Raw genomic sequence first — 22,210 nt, 5'->3', positions numbered from 1 at the left:
CCCCGCCACATGAGTCTCCTCGTGCGGAGCCCAGTCCCAGCCTACAGGATATACGGCGCCGAGAAGAAGCACGGCATCGCCGTCTTATGCACCAGTCACTCCTTGCACGCCGTCGAATATATGAACATCATCTCTATGCGAAACATGTGGCGTCCAATCGTTATACCAAGTACAAACCATACCCGGGACCTGCGGGATTTCGTCGTAACGCAGCCTATGCGCGCCTCTTATCCACATTTCTTCAACGTGAACTGCAGGTATGGCCACATTTAGACGTTTCCTTCCTGAGCTATTATATTCCTGCCATGCTATCGTATGTCGACATTGCGTCAGATGCCATGCTGGAGCGCCTGACAGAGTGGATTGGCGACGCAAATGATGCACGGCATCTGGCCCATGAAATGGAGTTGTTTGTGCGGAGTGGTCTGGGTGGTTTGGGGCTCGACCAGTATGACAGAAATCCATGGCTACAATACGACACTGTGTCGCCAAATTAGTCTTGTACAATAGTTTATACATCCTCCATGTCATCCACGGAAGGGTCACCGGAGGGACCCTGCCTGTCGCGATTCTGTGGCGTATCGGCCTTGTGGCGATGCTCCGCAAATTCTCGCTTCAGACTCCATGAGCCAGCATATGGTCCGTTCTGATGCTGGTCAGCGATGGACGAGAGCACCTCACGTAAATATACATAGGGCTGTTGCGTTTCTTCGCGCAAACGCTTCAAGGACCAGTGTGTATAGCGGTCGAACAAGCTGAAGAGCGAGTCCAAAAGCTCGTTGCGGGGCATACGAGCGAATTTTTCGGGGGCCTCGTTCGAACGGGCTTGAGACGCAGCCAATACAATGTTGGCCGATCGAGTCTTGACGTGGCCCTTTCCCACACCTGCAGCCAGCATATTGTTCGATCCCGCGTCCGTTTCATCAATCATCATGACACTGCGCTTGGGCTTGGACGACTCCAAGCGGCGTTTTCTGAGAATTTCCCGGTACTCTGGAGTCAACAAAGAGCGCGAAGTTCCCGCGCGGATGGACGCTTTCGAGTCCGGCAAGTTGGAAGGAGGTGTCTTCTGAGGCTGCAGAGCAGTTTCATTTGTGACAGTACCTGTCAGTGCAGTGAGACGGCGTTTCTTGTTCGATAGGCGGGCGGGCCCAGAGGAATGCGAGGGCTGCAGTTTTGGTGCACCTGCAAGCACAACATCTTCGTCCACGCCAAGATCACTTGCTGCATCTTCATCTTCGATGACTTCCTCTTGAAACGCATAGAGATTTTTTGCAAAAGTTTCTTGGGTAGTAGATGTCAACCGCATATCAAAACGACGAGGTATGTTGGCATATCTAGCACACTGCAACGGATCTTCAATGGGAATGGCAGGAGATGGTCCGTCTGGTAACAGCAGTTCCATCTTCTGATGTCCATTTTCATCTGGGTCATATACCCGCACGGTTCCTAGGCGAACATCCTCCTGTTGTACCTGACTCCATCCATCAATAAGAAACTTGGGCACCTTTACGAGCCAAACCTGGTGCCGCCCACGAGAGGTGTTTAGATCCTGGTCTGGCTCAGGCGAAAGATCTCTGTTTTGATTTTCGTATCTTAACTGTGAGGTGCTAGGTTCCACACTGGGCTCAGGCGCCGGGTCATAATCCTCTGCATACTGGGACATGACGATGTGTTCCAAGTTGTACGCCTGTGCGCGCTCTCTGGGAAGGGAGGATGACTAAACAAACGTTGGTATAGTGACTCGAACGTTTCGAGCACAGGTCAGCCTACGCCCTCGATGAACACGGACGCACGCGCGCAGACGGTAAACCTGGGCGCCGGACCCTCAATGTTGCCGACAGATATATTGATGGAAGCAGCACAAGGGCTTCTTGATTATGGTGAAACTGGAATTGGTGTCACTGAGCTGAGTCACCGCTCTAGCACATTCAAAGACCTAATCGAGCAGGCGGAGAACGATCTGCGTGCTTTGCTAGATATCCCGACTGAATATGCTGTCCTCTTTCTGCAGGGTGGTGGAACTGAGCAGTTTAGTGCCACACTGCTCAATATGCTAGCAGCCCACGCTGCGAAGCAGAACGGCCAAGGCGCACCACCGCCCGTGGACTATGTTATTTCGGGGACATGGTCCAACAAAGCCTATAAAGAAGCACGCCGTCTTTATGACCCCGTACGCCAAGTCGTAGACTTGAGGAAGAATATTGGAGATCCTAGCCAGCCCATTCCTGAACCTAGCGAGTGGAATTTGAGCAGCATCGATGAAAATCCTGCGATGCTGTATTACTGCGACAATGAAACCATCGATGGTTTTGAATTCCCTCAAGAATTTTTTCAGCGTCTTCCGGAAGAGTACCGTCAACGAGTTCCTATTGTGGCTGACTGCTCGTCGAACATTCTGAGTCGGCCTATTGACATTCGGTCCCACGCAGTTGTATTTTTCGGTGCGCAGAAAAATGTCGGACCCAGTGGCGTCACGATTGTGGTAGTGCGACGTGACCTAGTCGTGGATCCAGATATGGTTCAGCAGTCCTACTTCCCTCGCATTCCCTCGACTCTTGTTTACAAGAATGCCATGGACAACGGCTCCCTGTACAATACACCATCCATTTTTCCCATCTACGTGAGTGGACTTGGCTTTCGGAAATTAATAAACGAAGGGGGCGTGGTTCGTGCTCAGGAGCGCGCTAGTGCAAGATCAAAGCTGGTTTATGATAAATTGGAGCAACATCCGACCGTTTTCAGGGCTACAGTGGCCCACGCCGACTTTCGCAGCAAAATGAACTTAACTTTCCGTATCTTGGATGCTAAAACAGGCGAGCCATCAGAGACTGAAGAAGCGCGTTTTGTCAAGTTCTGCGATGAAAACAAAGTCGTACAGGTCAAGGGACATCGCTCTGTTGGCGGTATTCGCATAAGTTTGTACAATGCATCGACACTGGAAATGGCACAGAAGGTGGTGTCACTAATGGAACAGTTTATTAAGGCATAGTTTGATCCGGCATTATGAACTGCTGTCTTCCTCTGGCGCCTTATACGCAAAATTAGCTAAGGTAGACTGCCTAGAAGCTGTGCGCTTCTCAGAGCGATCTGGATTTTCATCGTCAACTTTGCGCTTTGGCGCTTCGACACGTTCAAAGAAGGATTGACTTTTCTGCAAGTGACGCTCCTTTGCAATAGATTGGGTGCGCGCAAAAGGATTGCTCCGTGTTGGGGCTGACGGCATACTAGATGTAGATTCTGATAGAGGGCCTGCTCCACTCAAGGGGGGTAAAGACCAATCACTCGGTGTCAGAGATGACGGGGTCTCTGTGTCAGGGGCTTGAAGGTGAGCGAGCCCTTCTAGTGCAAGCACGGAGGTGCGGCTTGATCGTTTTTCGGGCGCCTCAAAGCTATCCTTTTGCAACTCATCCGCAGCTGTACGACGCTCGGTAGGGACGACGGTCTGCGGTGCCTCAGGCACTCGCACACGCAAAACATTACGAAGAAGAGCATCCGTACCACAAGCCCGCTCAGTTATCTCAGGTGCAAGTTGTTGACGGTCGATGAGTGGGGCTCGAATTTGCTCCATTCGATCGGCCAGGCTAGGTAAATGGAAGAAATGGGCGATCTTTAAAGCAGCCTCAAGTGTCGTCTCTGTATGCAGAGATCTGGCAGCATCCAGCGCCCGGCCATAGCGATCCGCCTTACAGGCAAGCTGTACAAGCTGCAATAGTGCCTTGTCTGCTTCCATGTCTAATAATGCAGGATCACTCTCATTAGTGCGATGAGATGCATTTAATGTTGTGCCTGTGGCTGCACGCCCATCGCGAATGGCACCAGCAAGAAGGGACTGCCTTAGAGCTTGCTCCTCGAGGGGTGCTGAAGCTCCGTCGCGTTGCGCCACGCACAAGCTAAATTCGAGTTCCTGGACCAATGGATGAGGGCCCGTGGCTTGTGGGAATCGCTGTGACAAGGGAAGCAAGAGGCCAAGAAGATGTGTGGATGTAAAACCAATGGGCCAACATCGGGCACGCGGCGCAGCAGGTTCTGAGGCATCCTCTGACGCTGTCTGTGGCTGAAGCGCAACTTGGCAATCTAGGACTGGAACCCAACGTCCCTGACCTGGGCGCCAAGCGCGATCTAGGGCATACAAAACGCCAGTGGAGTCAAACACAGCGGGTACGCCAAGTTCGTTGAAGCCAGCCCACGTCAATGTCGATTCTTGAGGCAATGGGAGGATACCTTGCTGCATAATACTAAGCTGCGAGAGCTCGATAAGCAAATACTCCAAATGCAGATGGGAAGCTTGGACAAAGCCTGACTTGTAGACAACCAATAAACCATGTGCACCAGCTGCCAATGTAACAACAGATGTACCTAGGGCCCATACGTAACGCTGCATTCCACTAGGACCAAAGAAGCGTAAAAAGCCTTTCGTCGTGGCCACAACCGCATTCGCATAGGACGTAAAACATTCGTCCGCCACACCCTGAGGACCATCAAGAATATCAGCATGAGAACCCACATTGGGAATACCACCCAGGGCAACAGCGACCGCATTCTCACCCGGAGGCAAGTTTATCGTCCATTCAGTCTGAATGCCTGGAACATCATCAAACGGTCGGTAAAACACAGAACTAGGGCTGCTGGATTCAGCTGGACAAGCAAAAAGAATTCCCTGGGGTGCCACGCTGGCCAGGCTGTAGCCATAGTGGTCTGTGAACCGGAAGTTTCGGCGAGCCGACGTGTCGTATGAATCGAACACCACTGTTTGGTGGGTATCTTGATCAATAGAAATCAGAGCGCCCAATGGCGACAAGCAAAGGTATCGTCGTTGTGAAACCATGGGTGTTGAGCCTGGTTGAAACGTAGGCTGGGAGAGAGTCTGCTCAGAGAATGATAGGTGAGATGGACGCCCTCGCGTTGTTCGATGTGAGTCTGAATCTCGGTCATCATCGACTGCAAGACCATCATCAAAAAGGTCATCGAGATCACTCTCCAGGGTTGTGTTTTGCTCCTTCGTCGCATTTGCATGAATATCCAATTCTTCGAAGCCATTCGGAAGATTGGGACCAATGACGGATTCCCAGCGGACAAGTTGGCCTTGCATATCTGTCCAAGCAAGAACATCTTTATGGGGATGCCAGCTCAGGCTCGTGGCCATCGCTTCGGCGGTAAATGACCGGACCACATTCCGCGAATCCATAGCCCATATGGTCACCTTCAAATCTTCTGTGGCAGTCGCAAGGTATCGACCATTTGGACTGAACTCCATCGCAGCAAGAGTCCCTGACGGGGTAGTGAGTTCTGGTGTAAGAGTGCCATTGGATGGGCCTAAGGTGCCCATAGATGTCCACGCATCGCTGTTCCGTAGATCATTCATACGAGAAGGTGCTCGAATTAATCCCACTTCGTGTGTCTTGAGAGGAATCGCTAGCATTTGGCCACTAGGATGCCAGCATGGCACCGAAGAAAACTCACTTTCGGGTCTGAGGGCAGGAGCTTGATTTGAAATGACTTTGATACAAGAGCTTTCGGAACCAGACATATCCCAGATCCGGAGATCACCATCGCTTCCGCATGAAGCAAGGAGGGGCAACTTGGGACTCCAGCTGCAGCCTCGGACACCGCGAGAATGGCCTGTAAGGAGGGTGATATTCCTCGGGTCGGTGGCAGACACAACACGGATCAAGAGTTCATCAGAGCAAATGGCAACACGGAGTGAGGTACCATACTTTTCGAGTGCAGCACATCTGACTGGCAGAACCTCTCTGCGCACAATGTGAATGAGTTCAGCCGAAGATTTGCCAGAGTGCTTATAGAGTCGCACTGACCCATCCTCCGATGCAGTAATGAGGAAGTTTTCGTTAGCATCAACCCAAGAAACGGGTTGTGTAGCATCCTCAATAACTGATGGAATAACATTGGTGGCGGTGGCCTCTGCGGGAAGCAGACGAACAAGGTGATCCTCACCAGCCGTAACCAGTCGACTAGCGTATAAGCGCGAAAGAAAATACATACTCAGAATCACCAATACCATAGATATACCTCAGTCGGGTGACTCCTGGGACGTGAGTCACCTGTACAGGGTGCTCATCCCCAACCAACGACATGGCGGATCGTGAACACGAAACGCGACCGCGTCACGCGTTGCCTTGAGATACATGATCTAAGACTTTTGGATGCCTCTTAAACAACTATAGCCAGAATCAAATCCCGGCTAGCTCAGTCGGTAGAGCGTCAGACTCTTAGAAAGAGTCTCCTCGATTCCGAGGAGTTATCTGAATGTCGTGGGTTCGAGCCCCACGTTGGGAGCTTTTTTGGTAATTTTCAATGAAAAATTTCTTTTATGGCGAAAGGTTCATGTTACTACATGTTTTATCAATACTCTTTTGAATTAGAAACCATCCATTGCGATCCCATCAACTACCAAAAAAATACTAAAAATTGACAATACAGTCGAAGCGAAAAGAAACGAAAAGATGACAGCCAAACATTCAATCAATGAACATATAGGCGACATGACAGATGCCTTAGAACTTTAACCAGCATCATAGAGTACATTTAAACCCATTCGTAGTTACCGCGGCGCTTCTGCATCACCGCGTGAGCCAGTTGACGCTTGTCTTTATCGTGGTGTGAACCAATAGAGTCCCAAATAGAGTCCCAAATAGAGTCTCCGTCAGAGTCTCCGCCAGAGTTGCCGCCAGAGTTGCCATTGGAGCCCTGATTGTTACCATCACCGTTACCATTCTCTGTCAAAGGAATCATACTTTTGCCGGCCAGCCAAGTATGAGCAGTGTCACGAAGAGCACCACCATTGTTGAAGAAGGCATTCAAAGGAGTAGCGAATTCATCCGGCGGATTGTGCATATTATAGCAACCATTCCATGCAGCACGCACAACATAGTCCTTCGATCCCATCCAATCAATAGCTTTTTCCATAAAGTCCTTGACTTGATCAGCATTCGGGTTAGAGGCGGCAGTAACACCAAACTCAGTGACCCAAATAGGCAGTTTGAACTTGTTGTAAACGGTGTCAATCCAGCGTGTGAACGCATCAATATCCTGGTAACCACCGTACCAGTGAAGGGCAACAAACGAAATCTTGCAGCCCTTAGCTTTGCATTTGTCCATAAAGCTTTCAAGCCAGCCAATGTCGTACACCATCTGAGGAGAACTGACGTTAATACCCTTGTCAGCGAAAGGTTGGAGTTCCTTCATAAATTCCGACACAGCCTCACTCGGCGTCATAGCAGCCTGCGATTCAATGTCTGGCTCATTGAATGCTAGGATGTTCTTGGGTTTGTGCTTCTCAATGTAGGCCTTGCGATGATGCCAATCTCCCTTCTTTTTAGGTCCCCAGTACATAGGAACATATTCAACTTTTTTGTGGATGTTGCTAACTGGTCCATCCTCCCAATGGTGGTACCATGACACAGTCTTGTTAGTTACGGAACCAGCCCAACGATTGTCAGCCGCCCACGGCACACCGTAAGCAAACTTGGCAGTGACAGGGGCCGCAGCCCATAGGGCTGCAAAGCAACTAGTGATAGCAATACTAGAGAACTTCATGGATGTTGAAGAGACGACCAGCGCCTATGATGGGAGAGGTAAAGGTTGGGTGACAAACAAGCGAAAGCTTAAGCAGACTTGACGCGATCAATAGCGCATCTAAATAACAAAGCCGCATTGATTTGACCTCATGGCTGTGTTGGTGCACTCAATGTACGCGTGTTGATGTATCGCATCAGACGACGGCAACATACGCGCGAGCCAGTCATTATCCAATCATAACTAGGTATAGTACATAGGCATGCTTTATTCTTGCCAGCTGGATGTTACGTAAGCAATGTTAACTACGCATAGCCCACCCGGGGGGTTTGGCGGCTACGCTAGTGGATGAATATCGTGTGTGTGCATACTTGCAAAACTAATGTATCCCGAATGTCAAAGAGATTGCGCTCCATACAAAAATGCGCTTGGCCAAACAACAACCCCTTACACGTCGCAGTCGCACTGTGGTCTGTAATAAAATTGTAGCGATGTTTGATACTTAGCTAGGGGACCCTGTTGGTCACGTATTGGATCACCTAATGTTGTGTTGGAACATGTTACGCGTGAATTAGATTGCTAGGGGCATCAAGTTGACAGTATTATTGTGGCTAGCTCTCCCAGATTCAAGTGTCTTGGCGAATAGCATCGTTTCGATTTGTGTGCTTACAAATGCGCTCAAGGGGTGCGAACGGATTTATCGGAGCTAATTTACAAGTATATGAAGACAGTATGACTGTTCAAAAGATGTTTCAATTTGGCTACGATGTTTGTGAACCATATTGATGAATGCCGAGGGCAGCTTTCTCCAGAACACGGTGAAGTGATCAAGGCCACGCTTCCTCTTGTGGGTGCTAACATTGAGAACATCACAAAATTGTTCTACAAGACTATGTTCGAGAAACATCCAGAGCTCATTAGGAATGTGTTCAACCGTGGTAACCAAAAACAAGGTGCACAGCAGAAAGCACTCGCTGCTTCAGTGGCTACGTTCGCCTCGATGCTGGTGAACAAAGATGCGCCGCTTCCTGACCACCTACTGTCTCGCATTGGCCACAAGCACGTGTCATTGGGTGTGACAGAGGATCAGTACCAAATTGTTCACGACAATCTTTTCTATGCAATTGTTCAGGTACTTGGTGCTGATGTAGTGACGAAGGATGTGGCAGAGGCATGGGACTCTGTATACTGGATTATGGCGCGTCTATTGATCAACTTCGAGAAGGACCTCTATAAGGGTGCTAAAGTGGAACCTGGCAAAGTGTTCCGCCAAACTACCGTGCTGGAGCGTGAGGCCCTTACTAGTGATGTGGTCCGCTTCACTATTGAAAGTAAGGACGGCTCGAAGCCCCTTCCTGCTCACTTACCTGGTCAGTACATTTCTGTCCGTGCGAAACTCCCTGATGGTGCTGGCCAGCTGCGCCAGTACAGTCTGGTCGATTCGGGGGAGAAGCCTGGTCGTCTAAGCTTTGCTGTGAAGGCGCTGGAAGCGTCCGAGTCAGCACCTGCTGGCGAAGTTTCCAACTGGCTTGTGGATAACGCAAAAGTGGGCACCGATCTGGAGGTGTCAGTGCCGTTCGGTGATTTGGTGCTCAACACAGAGAGCAATGCGCCAGTGGTTCTGATCTCCGCTGGCATTGGTGCGACCCCGATGATTGGCATGCTTTCCCGTCTGTCGTCAGTTGCCTCAGAACGCCATGTCGTTATTGTGCATGCGGATACCAATTCGGGTACTGACGCCTTTGCGACTCATCGGGAGCACTTGGCATCAGCTTTGAAGAACTATGAATTACACGTTTTCTACAAGGAAGGTGCCTCTGGCAAAAATGTCACTATTGGCCACTTGGATGTAAGCAAATTCGCTTTCCCGAATGACGCCGAGTTTTACTTGTGTGGCTCTACCACTTTCCTTCAGGAAGCTCGCGAAGGTCTGAAGGCCAACAATGTGAAGCCGAGCTCGGTCCACTTCGAGCTGTTTATGCCTAACGACTGGCTTCTTGACGAATAAGTTGATCGTGCCTACTTTCCGCCTTCAATTTACATAATCACCGCTTTAGCATCAACCTACATGTTGTGTTTGTACACAAAGAACATTCTATCAGATTAGTCGTCGAATGTCATTTTTTTACCGGCAGACTTCGCGATTGCACCGCTGCGAGCACTGCCAGAGGCACGAGATCCCCAGCCGTTGTCACGGCCGCCACGAGCTCCGCCGCGGGATCCTCCTCGGCCTCGGTTGGAGGCGCCGCCACGTGGAGAGTTAGTGTTGTCGCGCTTGCCCGCAAAGTCAATGCGGATAGGACGGCCGCCGAGCTCCTGTCCATGGAGAGCCTCGAGAGCCTGCGCAGCATTTTCCTGAGAAGCGAATTCAACATAGCCGAAGCCCTTGGGACGGCCTGAATCAATCTCTTTTGGCAGACGGACGGCAGACACTTCACCGTACTCAGCAAAGGTATTCCAGATATCGTCTTCAGTCAAAGACCATGCGAGACCACCAAGGAAGAGTGTGTTAGAGGGAGCACTGCGCTCATCGTTAAACTGCTTGGCACGCGAATCGGCACGCTCCTTGGGAGCGCGAGGAGCCTGCAAATCAACGCGAAGGTTGCGACCGTCGACCTCTTTGCCCTGCGCCTTCTTGGATGCCTCCAGAGCCTCAGCAGACGTAGCAAAGTCGACGTAGCCAAAGCCCCGGCTACGACCAGAGTCGCGGTCACACTGTACACGCGCATCCGTCACGGTGCCGTACTCTTCGAATATACTTTTCAGCCAGTCATTGTCAACGTTCCAGCTTAACTGGCCGACCCACAGAGTCTTGATACCTTCGTCAACACTCTCGTCAACTTTAGTCTTCTTCGGTGCGGCTTCTTCACCGTCATCAGCCTTGCGCTTCTTCGATACGGGCTTGGGAGCGTCTTCAGACGAGCTCGAGTCATCATTGGATTCACCTGAGTCATCCGAGTCGTCGTCCGAGTCTTCATCCGAGTCGTCATCCGAGTCGTCATCCGAGTCGTCATCCGAGTCGTCATCCGAGTCGTCATCCGAGTCGTCATCCGAGTCGTCATCCGAGTCATCATCCGAATCTTTCTTCGACGTCTTCTTGTCTTTATCGTCGTCGGAGTCATCATCCGAATCATCATCCGAGTCATCATCCGAGTCATCATCCGAGTCATCATCCGAGTCGTCATCCGAGTCATCATCCGAATCTTTCTTCGACGTCTTCTTGTCTTTATCGTCGTCATCGTCAGAATCGTCGTCAGAGTCAGAGTCGTCGTCCGAGTCATCGTCAGAATCGTCATCAGAATCGTCGTCCGAGTCGTTGTCTGAGTCTTCTTCTTTTGACTTCTTGCCTTCATCGTTATCCTCATCGGAGTCGTCAGAAGAATCATCTGAGGAATCGTCAGAGGAATCGCTAGAGTCTTCTTTCGAGCTCTTTTCATCATTGTCGTCCTCGTCGGAGTCATCGTCAGAATCATCGTCAGAATCATCGTCTGAGGAATCATCAGAGTCGTCGTTTGAGTTCTTTTTCTCCTCGTCGTCGTCCTCATCAGAGTCTTCATCGGAATCGTTAGAATCAGCATCGGATTCATTGTCTGAAGAATCGTCCGAGGAATCGTCATCATCGCTCGACGAATTGTCTGAGGATTCATCCGAAGAGTCTTCTGAGGAGTCCGAGTCCTCCGGCTCATCTTCAGATTCCTCCTCCATAGGTTCAGGCTCTTTCGCCTTCACCGCCTTCTTCTTTTCAGTGGCAGTCTCTCCCTTGCGGGTAGAGGCCTTTACGTTCTTCGATGCCTTGACAGGGGCAGCTGCAATTTTATCTTTCTTGCCCATGGTGTACGAGGCGCCGTGCCACCGATAGAAAAATACGTTAAAAAATTTCCATGACATGCAGGTTTACTAAACAGCTATTGTGGAGAGGTTATCAGTGTCAAAGACCAAGGGGCGGCACGGAGGTAAGACAGGAGCTGGGCTAATCAGAGCAGGCATGCCGGTTCCCACCGTTTGAGCAGGGTTGCCCATAATAATGCTTTCACTCACACCGGCGATAGAGTCAGATTTACCGTAGAGGGCCGCATCAAATAGGTGATCAGTCGTCTTCTCGAACGACGCAAGCATCAGGACCGAGTCCTTCATCTTGGCGACGCCAAAGCGAGTGATACCCAGGACTTCACCCTTGTATGTCATCACGTCGGCCAGGAGCATTACGTGACGAGGATCAATTGACATACCGTGGCTGGCCATTGTGTAGTCAATCTCACGGTAGATGGAATTGCGTGCTGCCTCAATACCCAGCACTTGTTGCATTTCCATAACATGGTTCGTATATGTTTGGGTCCCAACGACGCCCTCAGTCGTCATGACTTCCTTCAGGCCATACCCTTCGACGAGGAGCTTGCGCTCGCCCTTCTCATCGCTGATAACGGCACGAGTTGCATTTGGAATGCCCTTGATGACGACCTTCGGAAGCAGACGCTTGAGATGCTTGAGCGCAAAGTACACGTCCCGTTCCTTGTCCTCTGGATGAATGTAGATGTCGAGGCGGTTCATCTCTGGCAGAATCATCACACGTTCATCACGGATCTTGAGGCGGGGTATGGCAATAACAGCGCGTTTGATATCGTCAAGAGTGACCTCCAGCTGTAGCTTTTGGATCGCATCCATATCAATATGCACCCGTAGGCAGGTGGAGTGGCCAGACCATACCTCTTCGATCATGGAGGCCACGTCGCCCAGGAACGTCTTCTCAATGCGTCCCTTAACAATGCGGGCAGCCTGCTCACTCTTCTCGCTTACCAGTTTTGCAGCAATGATGGGCGTGTTGATGGACTTGGCCGCATTGATGATCTCCTTGATGCGGGGCACACCTAGAGTGACGTTCATGGAGGCGACACCCGCAAAGTGGAACGTCTTGAGAGTCATCTGTGTGCCAGGTTCACCGATTGACTGCGCGCCCACCGCACCCACAGCCGACCCTGGCTCGATCTTGGCGCGCATGTACTTCTCCCAGCACAGGTCCAAGAACTCCAACAGGTTCGCCTCCGAGACACGCGCTTTGTTCTCCACAATGGCGCGCTGCGCCGCCTCAGCGCCCAGTGACAGATCGGTGTCCATGTCCCAGTCGCCATCGCGCTCCAGGGCCGGGTACATACCGTAGGCCTCGCGGATGGCTGCCACACGCTGCGCCAACTCCACGTAGCAGAATGCGCGTACCTCCTCAATGTACTTGGATGTACAGACACGCTCAAAGCGGTCTTCACTTAAGACCCGACGAACAATCTCAATAATTTCAAATGGCAGGAGTGATCGGCTCTCGATATGCGCGGTCTTCGCGGCCGCGTGTTTGAAGGTGCGGAGGTAGTCGACCGGCAGCGCATTGCCCTCGAGCTCGGCTGGGTCGAGGCCGTCGTCACCATACAAGAATTGCACGACGCCCCCGACGGAGTTGCGGACAGAAAAGTCATAGTGGGTCGACAGGTCCTCGAGCGCCTTCATCAGACGGCGTTGCATATAGCCTGTTTCGGCCGTCTTCACTGCGGTATCGACAAGACCCTCGCGGCCGCTGATCGCGTGGAACAGGAACTCAGTCGGCTCAAGGCCGGAGAAAAAGCTGTTGCGCACGAAGCCCTTGGACGGCGGGTCCTTAGACTTTTTCGGGAAGTGCGGCAGCGAGCGGTCCTGGAAGCCATTCGGAACACGCGAGCCTGAAATAATTTGCTGCCCGACACAGGCCACCATCTGTGCGACGTTAATTTTTGAGCCCTTGGACCCACACACGGCCATGAGCAATGCCGCGTTGTGGCGACTGAGCTCGGTCATACAGATTTCGCCCACATCACTGCGCACGCTGCTGAGGACACCAGAGATCTTGCTCTCTAGCGTCTGTTCCTGGTCACAGCCGGGCAGATTCTCAAGCTTGCCTCGCTTTGCCAGCTCGATCAGGTCTGTACACTGGGCATACGCGTCCCGCACGTGGCGGTCTTTGGTATCGCGCAGCCTTTGACCGGGCGTCACGTCGCTAATGCCGAGCGAGAAGCCCTGGTTTGAGAGCCAACGGGCGCAGGTTTTGGCAAGACGGTTCATCGCTGCAATGGTCGCGTCAGGGCCATAGTCGCGCAAGATAACGCCGAAGACAGAGTGCTTGTTGCCGTCACCCACGGTCGCCTTGTCCATGACACCACACAGCACCTCGCTGTTTTGGATCACGAGGTAACCATCGTTGGGCGACATTTCCTTCGGGTGCCCATCACGCGGCTTCTCAAAGGTGCGGCAGCGCGCCTCGACGTTCACCAAGACCGGGGAGCTCTTGTTTGGCCGGATCAGGCAGCTGAACAGCTGCTTGCCTGTCCACAGACGCACGGGCTTCTGGATCGCAGGCGGAGGCAGATCAACCCGCACCGTGCCGTCCGCAAAGTACGAACACAATTGCGTGAACTGCGCTCGCGTAAAAAACCGATCGCGTCGTGAGAGCAAGAACGAAGCCGTGATAAAGTCCTGGATGGCGGCGATAATCGGTTCACCGTTGCGCGGCGTCACCAGATTGTGTTTGACGCCCATGAGGGTGAGCGCCTCAGTGCGCGCCTCCTCCGTCTGCGGGACGTGCATATTCATCTCGTCGCCATCGAAGTCTGCATTATACGGGTTGCAGACGCACTCGTTCAGGCGGAAAGTGCGCCAGGGACGCACCTTGACTCGATGGCACATGATCGACAGCTTATGCAGCGACGGCTGACGGTTGAACAGGACAATGTCGCCGTCGCGGATGTGCCGCTCGACCACATCGCCGACGCGCAGGTTGGCAGCAATGTCTTCGCGCATGCCCGGGAACTTCAAGAAGCGCTTGAAGCCATCGCGCCCATTAATATGGTAGTTGGCTCCAGGGTGCCTGTCGGTGCCGTTGCGAACAGCTTCGCGCATCGTCTCGATATTGTGCGCAAACACGCGCTCTGGATATGTGAGCGTTTTGGCGACGCGCTCAGGAACGGCAATCTCATCGATAGCCAGGTTGGGGTCCGGCGAGATGACCGTGCGTCCAGAAAAGTCCACGCGCTTGCCGCTTAGGTTTCCACGGAAGCGGCCCTGCTTGCCTTTGAGGCGCTGGCAGAACCCGCGGATCGGTTTGTGCCCACTCATCGGCGGCACACCCGGCATCTCCGAGTTGATGTACAGCGCGACGCTGAGCTGCAAGAAGTCCCATTGCTCTACCAGTTGCGCGGTAGTTGTACCTTTGCTGCCTTTCGTGAGGCCCGACTTGATGATGTTGTTCGTAAATACAATTTCGGTCAACTTCACGGTCAGGTCGTCCTCGTTCGTCGCGCCGTCCTGTGCCACACTGGGGCGAATACACACGGGCGGTACACAAATATACTGCCAGATATACTCCTCGGGGCGCCCGAACTGCGGCTTGAGACCGAGCAGCTCACAGTCCTCGTCGGAGATGCGTCGGAACAAGTCAAGGACACGAAGGGGGTTCAGGTCCTCCTGTGCCTTGCCGAGGTGCGGTGCCAGCTCGCCATTTCCCATGCTGACGGCCGTCATGAATGTGCGGCGGAACTCGAGCATTTCCTCCTCCGTCTTCTTCTGCCGGAACTTTTCGTGCACCACTTTGAGCACGCCCGCCTTCTTCACAGTGCCATTCGTCGCCCCACAGTAGGGGCAATAGAGCGTCTTGCGCGCTACAGCATTCACAGCCTTGAATGTCTGCGTGCGCTGTAAATTCTCCAGGCCCGGGCGGCGGAAGCGCCGCAGAAATTTCCGGCGGTCCGGTTCTTCAAGCAGAATGCGCGCGCACGACTTGCACACCATCTGTAGAATACTCACCACATGCTTAAAGAAGCCGACGTGGAACACGGGCAGCACCAGCTTGATATAGCCATAGTGACCGACACAGTCGGCCATGCGGTGTCCACAAGTCTCACACGTACTTAGCTTGTCGCTCACACCCAGACGCCGGTCCAGCACACCACCAGTGCGTGGCTGCCGGTTCGGCATGTCATAGATATCGCGTGTGATGACCTCCAGTTCCGCGAGGTTCACAATCTCCTGCTTCGACATGACGCCGAACTGGATGTTTTTGCTGCGGTGAGTGGCATAGTACCTACATCTTCTTGGGAGCATCTTGCACGCTGCTGTGTGAGTGGTATTAAGGTACGTACACTAGCTCCTTCATGGTGGCGGCGAGCACACTCCTGATGAGTCTGGTGACACGTTGCCGTTACCGCCACTTGACTAGGAGGCAGGTGACGCGCGGAAAAAAATCCGGCCGATTTCCGTAGCGGCTCCAGCTCGAGCCTCGCTCCACACATCGGACCCCGAATGGCAGCGGGGTGTTGGGACGTGCTGCTGGGCCACGCCCACGCGGAATCGTCTCGTGACCAAGCTGCGGCACTGGCCGCGCTCCGTGAGCTGGATGCGACTGCGGCCCCAGAGGCACTCCCTCTGCTAGCCGCGGCCGCCGCTGAGCGCCCCCTCCGTGTATTGGCCGTGCTAGGCCTCGTGTGCCTCGTGAACCCGGCACTTGCACAGGCTCTGCTCCGCGACGACGTGCTAGCCTATGCGGTGCCTACGGACGAATCGGGGGAGCGTACAGGAGCTTTTGCGCATATGCTCAGCGAAGGGGCCTCTCATCCTGCGCTGCGCCAGCACTTGAAGAGCCAACCGCGCATCCAGACATGGCTTCGCGAGACAAGCCCACCTTCTGGGTCACTGGCGGCCGCATGCACTGACCTCGCGCGTATTAAGCTGGCCATTCCGACGGACACCAAAGCGATCCCGTCAACGCTGGACCTCTCAGACGACGAATGCACTGACTTGTATGAGCGACTCGCAGCGTTTGTGCGCGACCACACCTTCGCAGCCCCCACGGACTCTGCGCCGTGGGCGTGGGACGCAGTAGCAGCTGCTGAATCGGATGCCTTGGAGGGTCTCTACTACCTTTCGTCGCTGCCGGCGCTCCGAGAGGCGCAGAGTCTTGATGCACCGCTCTTGCGCAAGCTCGGGGGCTTGCTGAGTGCGCGGACCTCTGCTACGGGCCAGCCGAGCGCACATTCGTCTGAGGCGTTTGTGACGGTGTCATTGCTGGCGAATCTTGTGGCGTACCCCCCTGTGCTGAGTGAGCAGGAGAGGCAGGTGGAAGCTCTGCGCCGCTCAGCGACGAAGCGTGGTCCTGATGACGCTCGCCTTGCGCCGTCGAGTGTTGTGCAGCGCGTGCGGCGGGTCGTAGACGCTGGGCTTGTTCCACCTCTCGTCACGCTGACCACACGGGCATCCCCCCAGCTGTACCGCCCCCTTGCGGACTTGTTTCTGTCGCTTGTGACAGAGCAGGATGCGGCTTTTCGCGGTCGACTTTTGCAGCTGGGTGTCAGCCGGGCCCTGCTGTGGCTCGCGCAGCAGTCGCTGGCGGCGCTTTCGTCGTCGATGGACGCGACACAGCTGTTACCCTTCCAGGCGCTAGCGAAGCTCACCATCTCGGTGGACCCTGCCCTCATGTACGGCGTCGATGGAGCGGCGGTGCGGGCTGTCGTGTACTTGGGCATTCTCTTCCTTGCGCCGGTCTCGTCCCTGCTCCAGGTGTTTGAGGCTGCACTCGCATTGACCAACCTGGCGAGCATGTCGCCTGCCATGGCGACGGCTGTGGCGCATGCCTCGTGCCCGCACTCGGAGCATAAGAACATCGCCGACTCCATTGTGCCCCTGTTCCTCCAGCACGACTCGCTCATGCTGCGCCGGGCGCTGATGGAGCTCCTGTGCAATATGGCACAGGACGACGGCGTATTTGCGCATTGGTCCGGCGAAACAGAGCGCGATGGCCCCGCCACGACGGCTGTGCCAGCGCCGAGCGACACCGCGCCGCTACGGCTACATACAGCCGAGGGACGCCTGCGCCTGCTGCTCTCGCTGTGCCATGTGAGTGACGATGTGCATGAACTTGCGCTGGCGAAGGCGGCGAGTGGCCTGCTGGCCATGCTTTCTTCGTCGCCCGTGGCGTGCGAGCTCCTGGTCCACCTGCCTACCGACGCATGGGGCCCCATCGCGGCGCTGCTTCCTCCGCCGGCGCTCGCGGCCACCGATACCTGGGAGCTCGAGCTCCGTGCCCTCTCCATCCTTCTCAGCTTGTGTGAGTATGCAGCCTGGCTCGGCTCACCTGAGCGTAGCGCACCCGTATTTCGCAAGATGCAGGCGGCCGGACTCGTGCGTGCTGTGGGCGCCGTCGCGGCCGCCGAGGGTCGATCGGCGACGAAGGCCATGCCGGCGAGCGCACGTGCTCTACAGACGCAAGTCGTGTCGCTATCGCAGACGATCCTACAGAGGGTGCCTACTTGATGCGGACGGACACCGACGGCACCTCGACGTCCTCGCCCTGGCGGTCGTCCGCCATAATTTCGATGCCAATGTGCGTCACGTGGGGCTCAATCGGCTTCTTCGACACGGTCGCGACGAGCTCGCTGATCTTCATGCCTAGGCGCTCTTCCTTCTTTTTCGGCGGCATGAAGTCCGCGTACAGCATGGCCATCGCCCCCGAGACGAGCGTGATGTCCAGGCCATGCACATCGTGGAAGTACTGGATAAAATCGCGCAGCGGCATATCGTCCACATCGAAGCGCGACCATAGCGTCCATTCTGTATCGTTGAATTTGTGCTTGGGCGCCGCAATCGGGTCGCTAAAGGCAATGAAGGGAAGCGCCAGGTTCACAAAGGCGTTCGAGTACGACTCGATGTCACGCTTGCCGTCCAGCAGCTTGTACAGTTCTAGGTTGACCAGGCCGGTTGCGAGCGCCGTCGTCGTCGCAATCGCAGGAATGATCTTTCCCGCAATGCCCTTGGTCGTGTGCCGGTCCACAGGCGTGATCTGGTAGTTCGTCGCACGCAGATTCGATGCGGCCGTGATAAAGTCAATGTGGTAGTTGGAGTCGTCGTCTTTCTCAAAGTCAGCCGGCTGCAGCCGGTAGCCAGCGAGCGTCGACGGCGCAGGAAGACTGGCGACGAGCTCTTCCAGAGCAGCCTGGTCCTCCGTTGCATTGCCCACAGCACTCGGCGCAGGGTCATTGTCGTTGATCTGCACTTTGGCCTCGCGCGGCACAAACGTCGGCACTTGCACCTGCGATGCCACCTGTGCCATGTGCGCCACATCGTTTGAGCCGTGCAGCCCATAGTTGAATGCGTGCAGGTTCGCAGCGGCCACGATGTACGCCATGTGCAGCTCATTTTGCGGGTCAAACGTCAGCGGCGTCGGCGCGCGCTTCGGGCCACTCCAAAATGGCTGTCCTGTTGTCGTCTTCGCATCTGCTGGCAGGTTGAAAAGGAGCTGCTTGATCATGTTCACATAGTTCTCCTCAAACTTCTCGCGTGCCCACACAATGCACGCGTCAAACGACTGGGGACGCGCATCGACCAGGTACGCCTTGATCTGCTCCACCTGCTGTTTGTAGCTCGACTCGCCCGACGCAGCCAGCGACGAGAGGTAGTCACTCTGCGACAGGTACTGGTTGACATTGGTCGCCGGCTTCTCAAAGAGCTCGTCAAACTGCTCGCGCGCCCACTGGATCGTGTGCTCAATCTGGTTCGGGAAATTCTTCAGCGTACAAACAGGGATCGACTTTTCCGGCGGGTCTTGCGACGACGCGTACGACTCGGTGAGATCCGGCACCACCACTTGCGTGTTCGCCTTCGTGCCCAGCGTGCCAGACTCCAGCAGTGGCTTGCGGAAGTACACACAACGGCTGTCCATATAGACACGGGCCGCCACATTGTCCAGCGCATTCGTCACACCGTCGAGCTGGGCAAAGAAGGCTGCATCGTACACGTCTTCCGTCTCGGTGCCCACACGGTTCTGGTACGTGACAATCTTGCCTTTCAAGTCAGGGTTCATCTCCATGACGGCTGCCGCCGCCGTGTCCGACTTAAATTGACCCACGTCCTTGGGGCGGAACAAGAACTGACGGTTCAAGTTGCTCTTCTCAATCGTATCCAAGTCGGTCACATAGATCCGGCCCTCAGGACCCGAGGCCAGGCCCATCATACTCCAGTTCTTGAGCATTTCACAGCCAATCGCACCGCTGCCCACGAGGAACTCACGCGTATTGGCGATACGGGCCTGGAATGCCTTGCCAAACACGGCAATCTGTCCATCGTACCGTGAACCCTGCGGTGCGAACTCCGACTCGGGCAGCGACGACACCTGCTGAGGCAGAGCCTCGAGCGCGTCCACGTACATGTGCTGCAGGAGTGGATGGAACTTGCCACTGCAAGCCTTCAGCACTTCCTGTGCGACAAAGCCACCAACAAAGGCCGACATCGGCGACAGATCACCGGTCGCTTGGAAAGCCAGCTCACGCACCAGCAGATGCACCAGCTTTTTAGTCGCTTCATCCTCGGCCGCTTGGCCGCGCGCCTTGAGCAGGGCCAGCGCTAGATCCAGCACCGCCTGCGCATCATCCGCATTGCGCGGACGCGGCGAGCGGCGGTTCTGCACTTCAAACGAATACAGTGCTTCAAAGGCAGCGTGCAGGATCAGCGGCCGGTCCATTTTGGCAAAGTCCGACATCATACACTCGGGCTCCAGCTGGCTCTCGCGCAAGCTCTTGAAGTGCAGTTCGCGCGGCTGCTTGACCTGCTTGAATACACCCCCGCCCACATAGTCGCCAAAATTCGACGTGTCGCCAATGGTGAATGTATAGGGCCCCTTCACCGTGACACGCCGCGGCTCGATGCCATTCAGCTCGGTCATACCTTGCACCTCAGCAAACGTGACGTAGTCGCCGTCCTCTAGACCGTGACGTGTCTCGTCAACGGTCGTGACAAGACCTTCAGAGTCCTTCGATACGGACACGACCATGCCATGCAGAGCCGGCTCGCCAGTGGTATCCTTGCACACAAAGTGCGATCCGAAATCGTTAAATACCGTGCCGAACAGACCACGCACGTCCGCAGCAATAAAGTGGGTGCCCTGGTCATGCGTAATGTCGTTTACGCGGAGCTGCTCGCCCAGGTTGGTATGCGTGAGCACCACCACCTTGAACGACAGGAGCGTCTCCTTGTCAAGCTCAGGCACATCGAGCGCCCTCACAGGCACGTAGGGGTTTAGCTCCGCCAGCCGCACGGCAGTAGCACTCGCACGCGTCACACCAGGCTTTCCCACATCCTCCATGCGCAGGAAGAACTGCGAACTCAGGTCCTGCACCTGCACCGGGTTCGGGTCGTACAGCGTGACGCTCTTCACACCTGCCAGTGCGATGTCCTTTGCGATCTCAGCACCGAGACCCAGCAGACCCACCACTAGCACATTGCTAGAGGACATCTGCCTCATGGCATCGTGCCCCAGCACGTACAGCTGGCGACTGTACAGCGACTCGTCAATCGTATCGTGGGACATGATCAGCCAGCCTGATCGCCCGCCACGGTGGCAATGCCCCGCTCGCTGCCCACCTGCATGATTACATAATCTCTGGGGGAGCGGCGTACCGCCGGATGGGGTTCATGGCACTTGCGTACGGGCCATGTCGAAGCAGCCATGCCATCCAAACGCCGCTGCCATGGCCAGGTCTGCGGGGCCGCCTATTCGCCGAAAGAAGAGTCATTTAGCGCTGGAGGCCGCGTCAGATGCGTGCGCAACGGCGCCGGTGCCACCCACAGGGTCCCAGCCACTGTCGCTTCACGATATAGCTTCGCCTGTGATCGACGAGAACGATCTTGGCGCAGCGCCACCCAGCCCCAGCACGCTGACCGACATTATTCTTTCGCTTCATGCATCGCTGTATGGTGCGAAGCGGAGTGTAGATGAGATCCGCGGCATGGTCTGGCGGTACTACGACAACAGTGCAGGTACGTGCGCACCGCTAAGTCGCCAGTGTTTGACAGCCCTATCGTGTTGGCCCAAGGGCGGCAGCGCATTGCCGACCAATTTGTGCTGGCCTTCGCCTTACCAGGCCTGGAAGTCCGCTCGGAGCTGCGCGATGTTATCTGCAGTGACTTTGAGTTTGACGGCACACGCGCCGGTCTGATTGACCATACAGTGACAGTGACGCTGTTCCCTCAGCTTGTAGGGCGCCCACCCGAGAACTCTGAGGGTGCTCGGCGCACGCCAGGCGCGCTCGCGAGCCAGGGAAGCATCACGCCTCATCCGTTCTTCAACTATCAGGCGGCGGGGTCGACGCCGGGCGTGCCTGGGCCGTCTCACCGCCGACGAATGAGCTCCTATGTCACGAGCCCGCAGCAGCCCTCGGCATCGCATGGAAATGCACAGACGAGCGGTGGCCGACACCGTGCGCCGACGGAGCCTCCAGATGACGTGTCGTTGGGTCCCTCGGCGCTCGAGCCAGCCTCTGTGAGCGAGTCGCCTCCTGACGATGCGCCTTTGCCGTCGTTGATACCCACTGTGCCCCTCAGTGGCACACGATCGCACTGGTCTGCACCCAATGGACTCGGTCGCCGTCCAGCCTGGGCTTTCGTGTGCGACATGCTCCACCCGAGTCACGCGTTGCGCATGTTGCTCTCGGTGGAGCTGCGACTGCTCAGCCGACTTGAGTTTAACGAGGCCGGCCGCATTGTCCATCACGAAGATACTTGGAGCGCTCGCGAGCTTATCGAAGGCATATTTCCTTTCCTTTCGCTGTTTTCCTATGTATGGCGCATGTTCACGGGCCTGCTGGTCACCTGGTGGGTCCGGCTGCGCTGCTAG

At 55.0% G+C, this 22,210-nt stretch overlaps 8 protein-coding genes and 2 pseudogenes across 10 annotated transcripts; 4 read left to right on the top strand and 6 right to left on the bottom strand.

The window, feature by feature from the left end:
- Positions 1-511: 511 nt before the first annotated feature.
- Positions 512-1,666, bottom strand: MSY001_1284 (uncharacterized protein; the record flags this gene model as incomplete). Its single annotated transcript, XM_018886398.1, has 1 exon — positions 512-1,666. One exon carries the CDS (start codon positions 1,664-1,666, stop codon positions 512-514), a length of 1,155 nt encoding a protein of 384 aa, XP_018739876.1.
- Positions 1,667-1,780: 114 nt separating this feature from the next.
- Positions 1,781-2,992, top strand: MSY001_1283 (uncharacterized protein; the record flags this gene model as incomplete). The annotated part of the gene is made up of 1 exon (XM_018886397.1): positions 1,781-2,992. The coding sequence occupies one exon, from the start codon at positions 1,781-1,783 to the stop codon at positions 2,990-2,992; it is 1,212 nt and encodes a 403-aa protein (XP_018739875.1).
- Positions 2,993-3,004: 12 nt separating this feature from the next.
- On the bottom strand, positions 3,005-5,307 carry MSY001_1282 (annotated as a pseudogene). Its single transcript is given in 2 exon segments — positions 3,005-5,271; positions 5,277-5,307. Coding segments are annotated over 2 exon segments (2,298 nt in total).
- Positions 5,308-6,546: 1,239 nt separating this feature from the next.
- Positions 6,547-7,557, bottom strand: MSY001_1281 (uncharacterized protein; the record flags this gene model as incomplete). The annotated part of the gene is given in 2 exon segments (XM_018886396.1): positions 6,547-6,737; positions 6,756-7,557. The coding sequence occupies 2 exon segments, from the start codon at positions 7,555-7,557 to the stop codon at positions 6,547-6,549; spliced, it is 993 nt and encodes a 330-aa protein (XP_018739874.1).
- A 745-nt stretch (positions 7,558-8,302) lies between these two features.
- MSY001_1280 (uncharacterized protein) lies at positions 8,303-9,544 on the top strand (the record flags this gene model as incomplete). Its single annotated transcript, XM_018886395.1, has 1 exon — positions 8,303-9,544. One exon carries the CDS (start codon positions 8,303-8,305, stop codon positions 9,542-9,544), a length of 1,242 nt encoding a protein of 413 aa, XP_018739873.1.
- Positions 9,545-9,639: 95 nt separating this feature from the next.
- On the bottom strand, positions 9,640-11,367 carry MSY001_1279 (uncharacterized protein; the record flags this gene model as incomplete). Its single annotated transcript, XM_018886394.1, has 1 exon — positions 9,640-11,367. The coding sequence occupies one exon, from the start codon at positions 11,365-11,367 to the stop codon at positions 9,640-9,642; it is 1,728 nt and encodes a 575-aa protein (XP_018739872.1).
- A 66-nt stretch (positions 11,368-11,433) lies between these two features.
- On the bottom strand, positions 11,434-15,703 carry MSY001_1278 (uncharacterized protein; the record flags this gene model as incomplete). The annotated part of the gene is made up of 2 exons (XM_018886392.1): positions 11,434-15,610; positions 15,690-15,703. The coding sequence occupies 2 exons, from the start codon at positions 15,701-15,703 to the stop codon at positions 11,434-11,436; spliced, it is 4,191 nt and encodes a 1,396-aa protein (XP_018739871.1).
- A 146-nt stretch (positions 15,704-15,849) lies between these two features.
- On the top strand, positions 15,850-17,687 carry MSY001_1277 (uncharacterized protein; the record flags this gene model as incomplete). Its single annotated transcript, XM_018886391.1, has 2 exons — positions 15,850-17,623; positions 17,683-17,687. 2 exons carry the CDS (start codon positions 15,850-15,852, stop codon positions 17,685-17,687), a joined length of 1,779 nt encoding a protein of 592 aa, XP_018739870.1.
- A 161-nt stretch (positions 17,688-17,848) lies between these two features.
- On the bottom strand, positions 17,849-20,905 carry MSY001_1276 (uncharacterized protein; the record flags this gene model as incomplete). The annotated part of the gene is made up of 1 exon (XM_018886390.1): positions 17,849-20,905. One exon carries the CDS (start codon positions 20,903-20,905, stop codon positions 17,849-17,851), a length of 3,057 nt encoding a protein of 1,018 aa, XP_018739869.1.
- A 124-nt stretch (positions 20,906-21,029) lies between these two features.
- Positions 21,030-22,189, top strand: MSY001_1275 (annotated as a pseudogene). Its single transcript has 2 exons — positions 21,030-21,286; positions 21,355-22,189. Coding segments are annotated over exons 1-2 (1,092 nt in total).
- Positions 22,190-22,210: the final 21 nt, after the last annotated feature.

The sequence above is a fragment of the Malassezia sympodialis genome, genomic scaffold (assembly GCF_000349305.1).
Source record: "Malassezia sympodialis ATCC 42132 genomic scaffold, msy_sf_5, whole genome shotgun sequence".
NCBI lineage: Eukaryota > Fungi > Basidiomycota > Malasseziomycetes > Malasseziales > Malasseziaceae > Malassezia > Malassezia sympodialis.
Note: the sequence above shows the minus strand (reverse complement) of the source record. Positions and strands in the feature narration are given on the sequence as shown.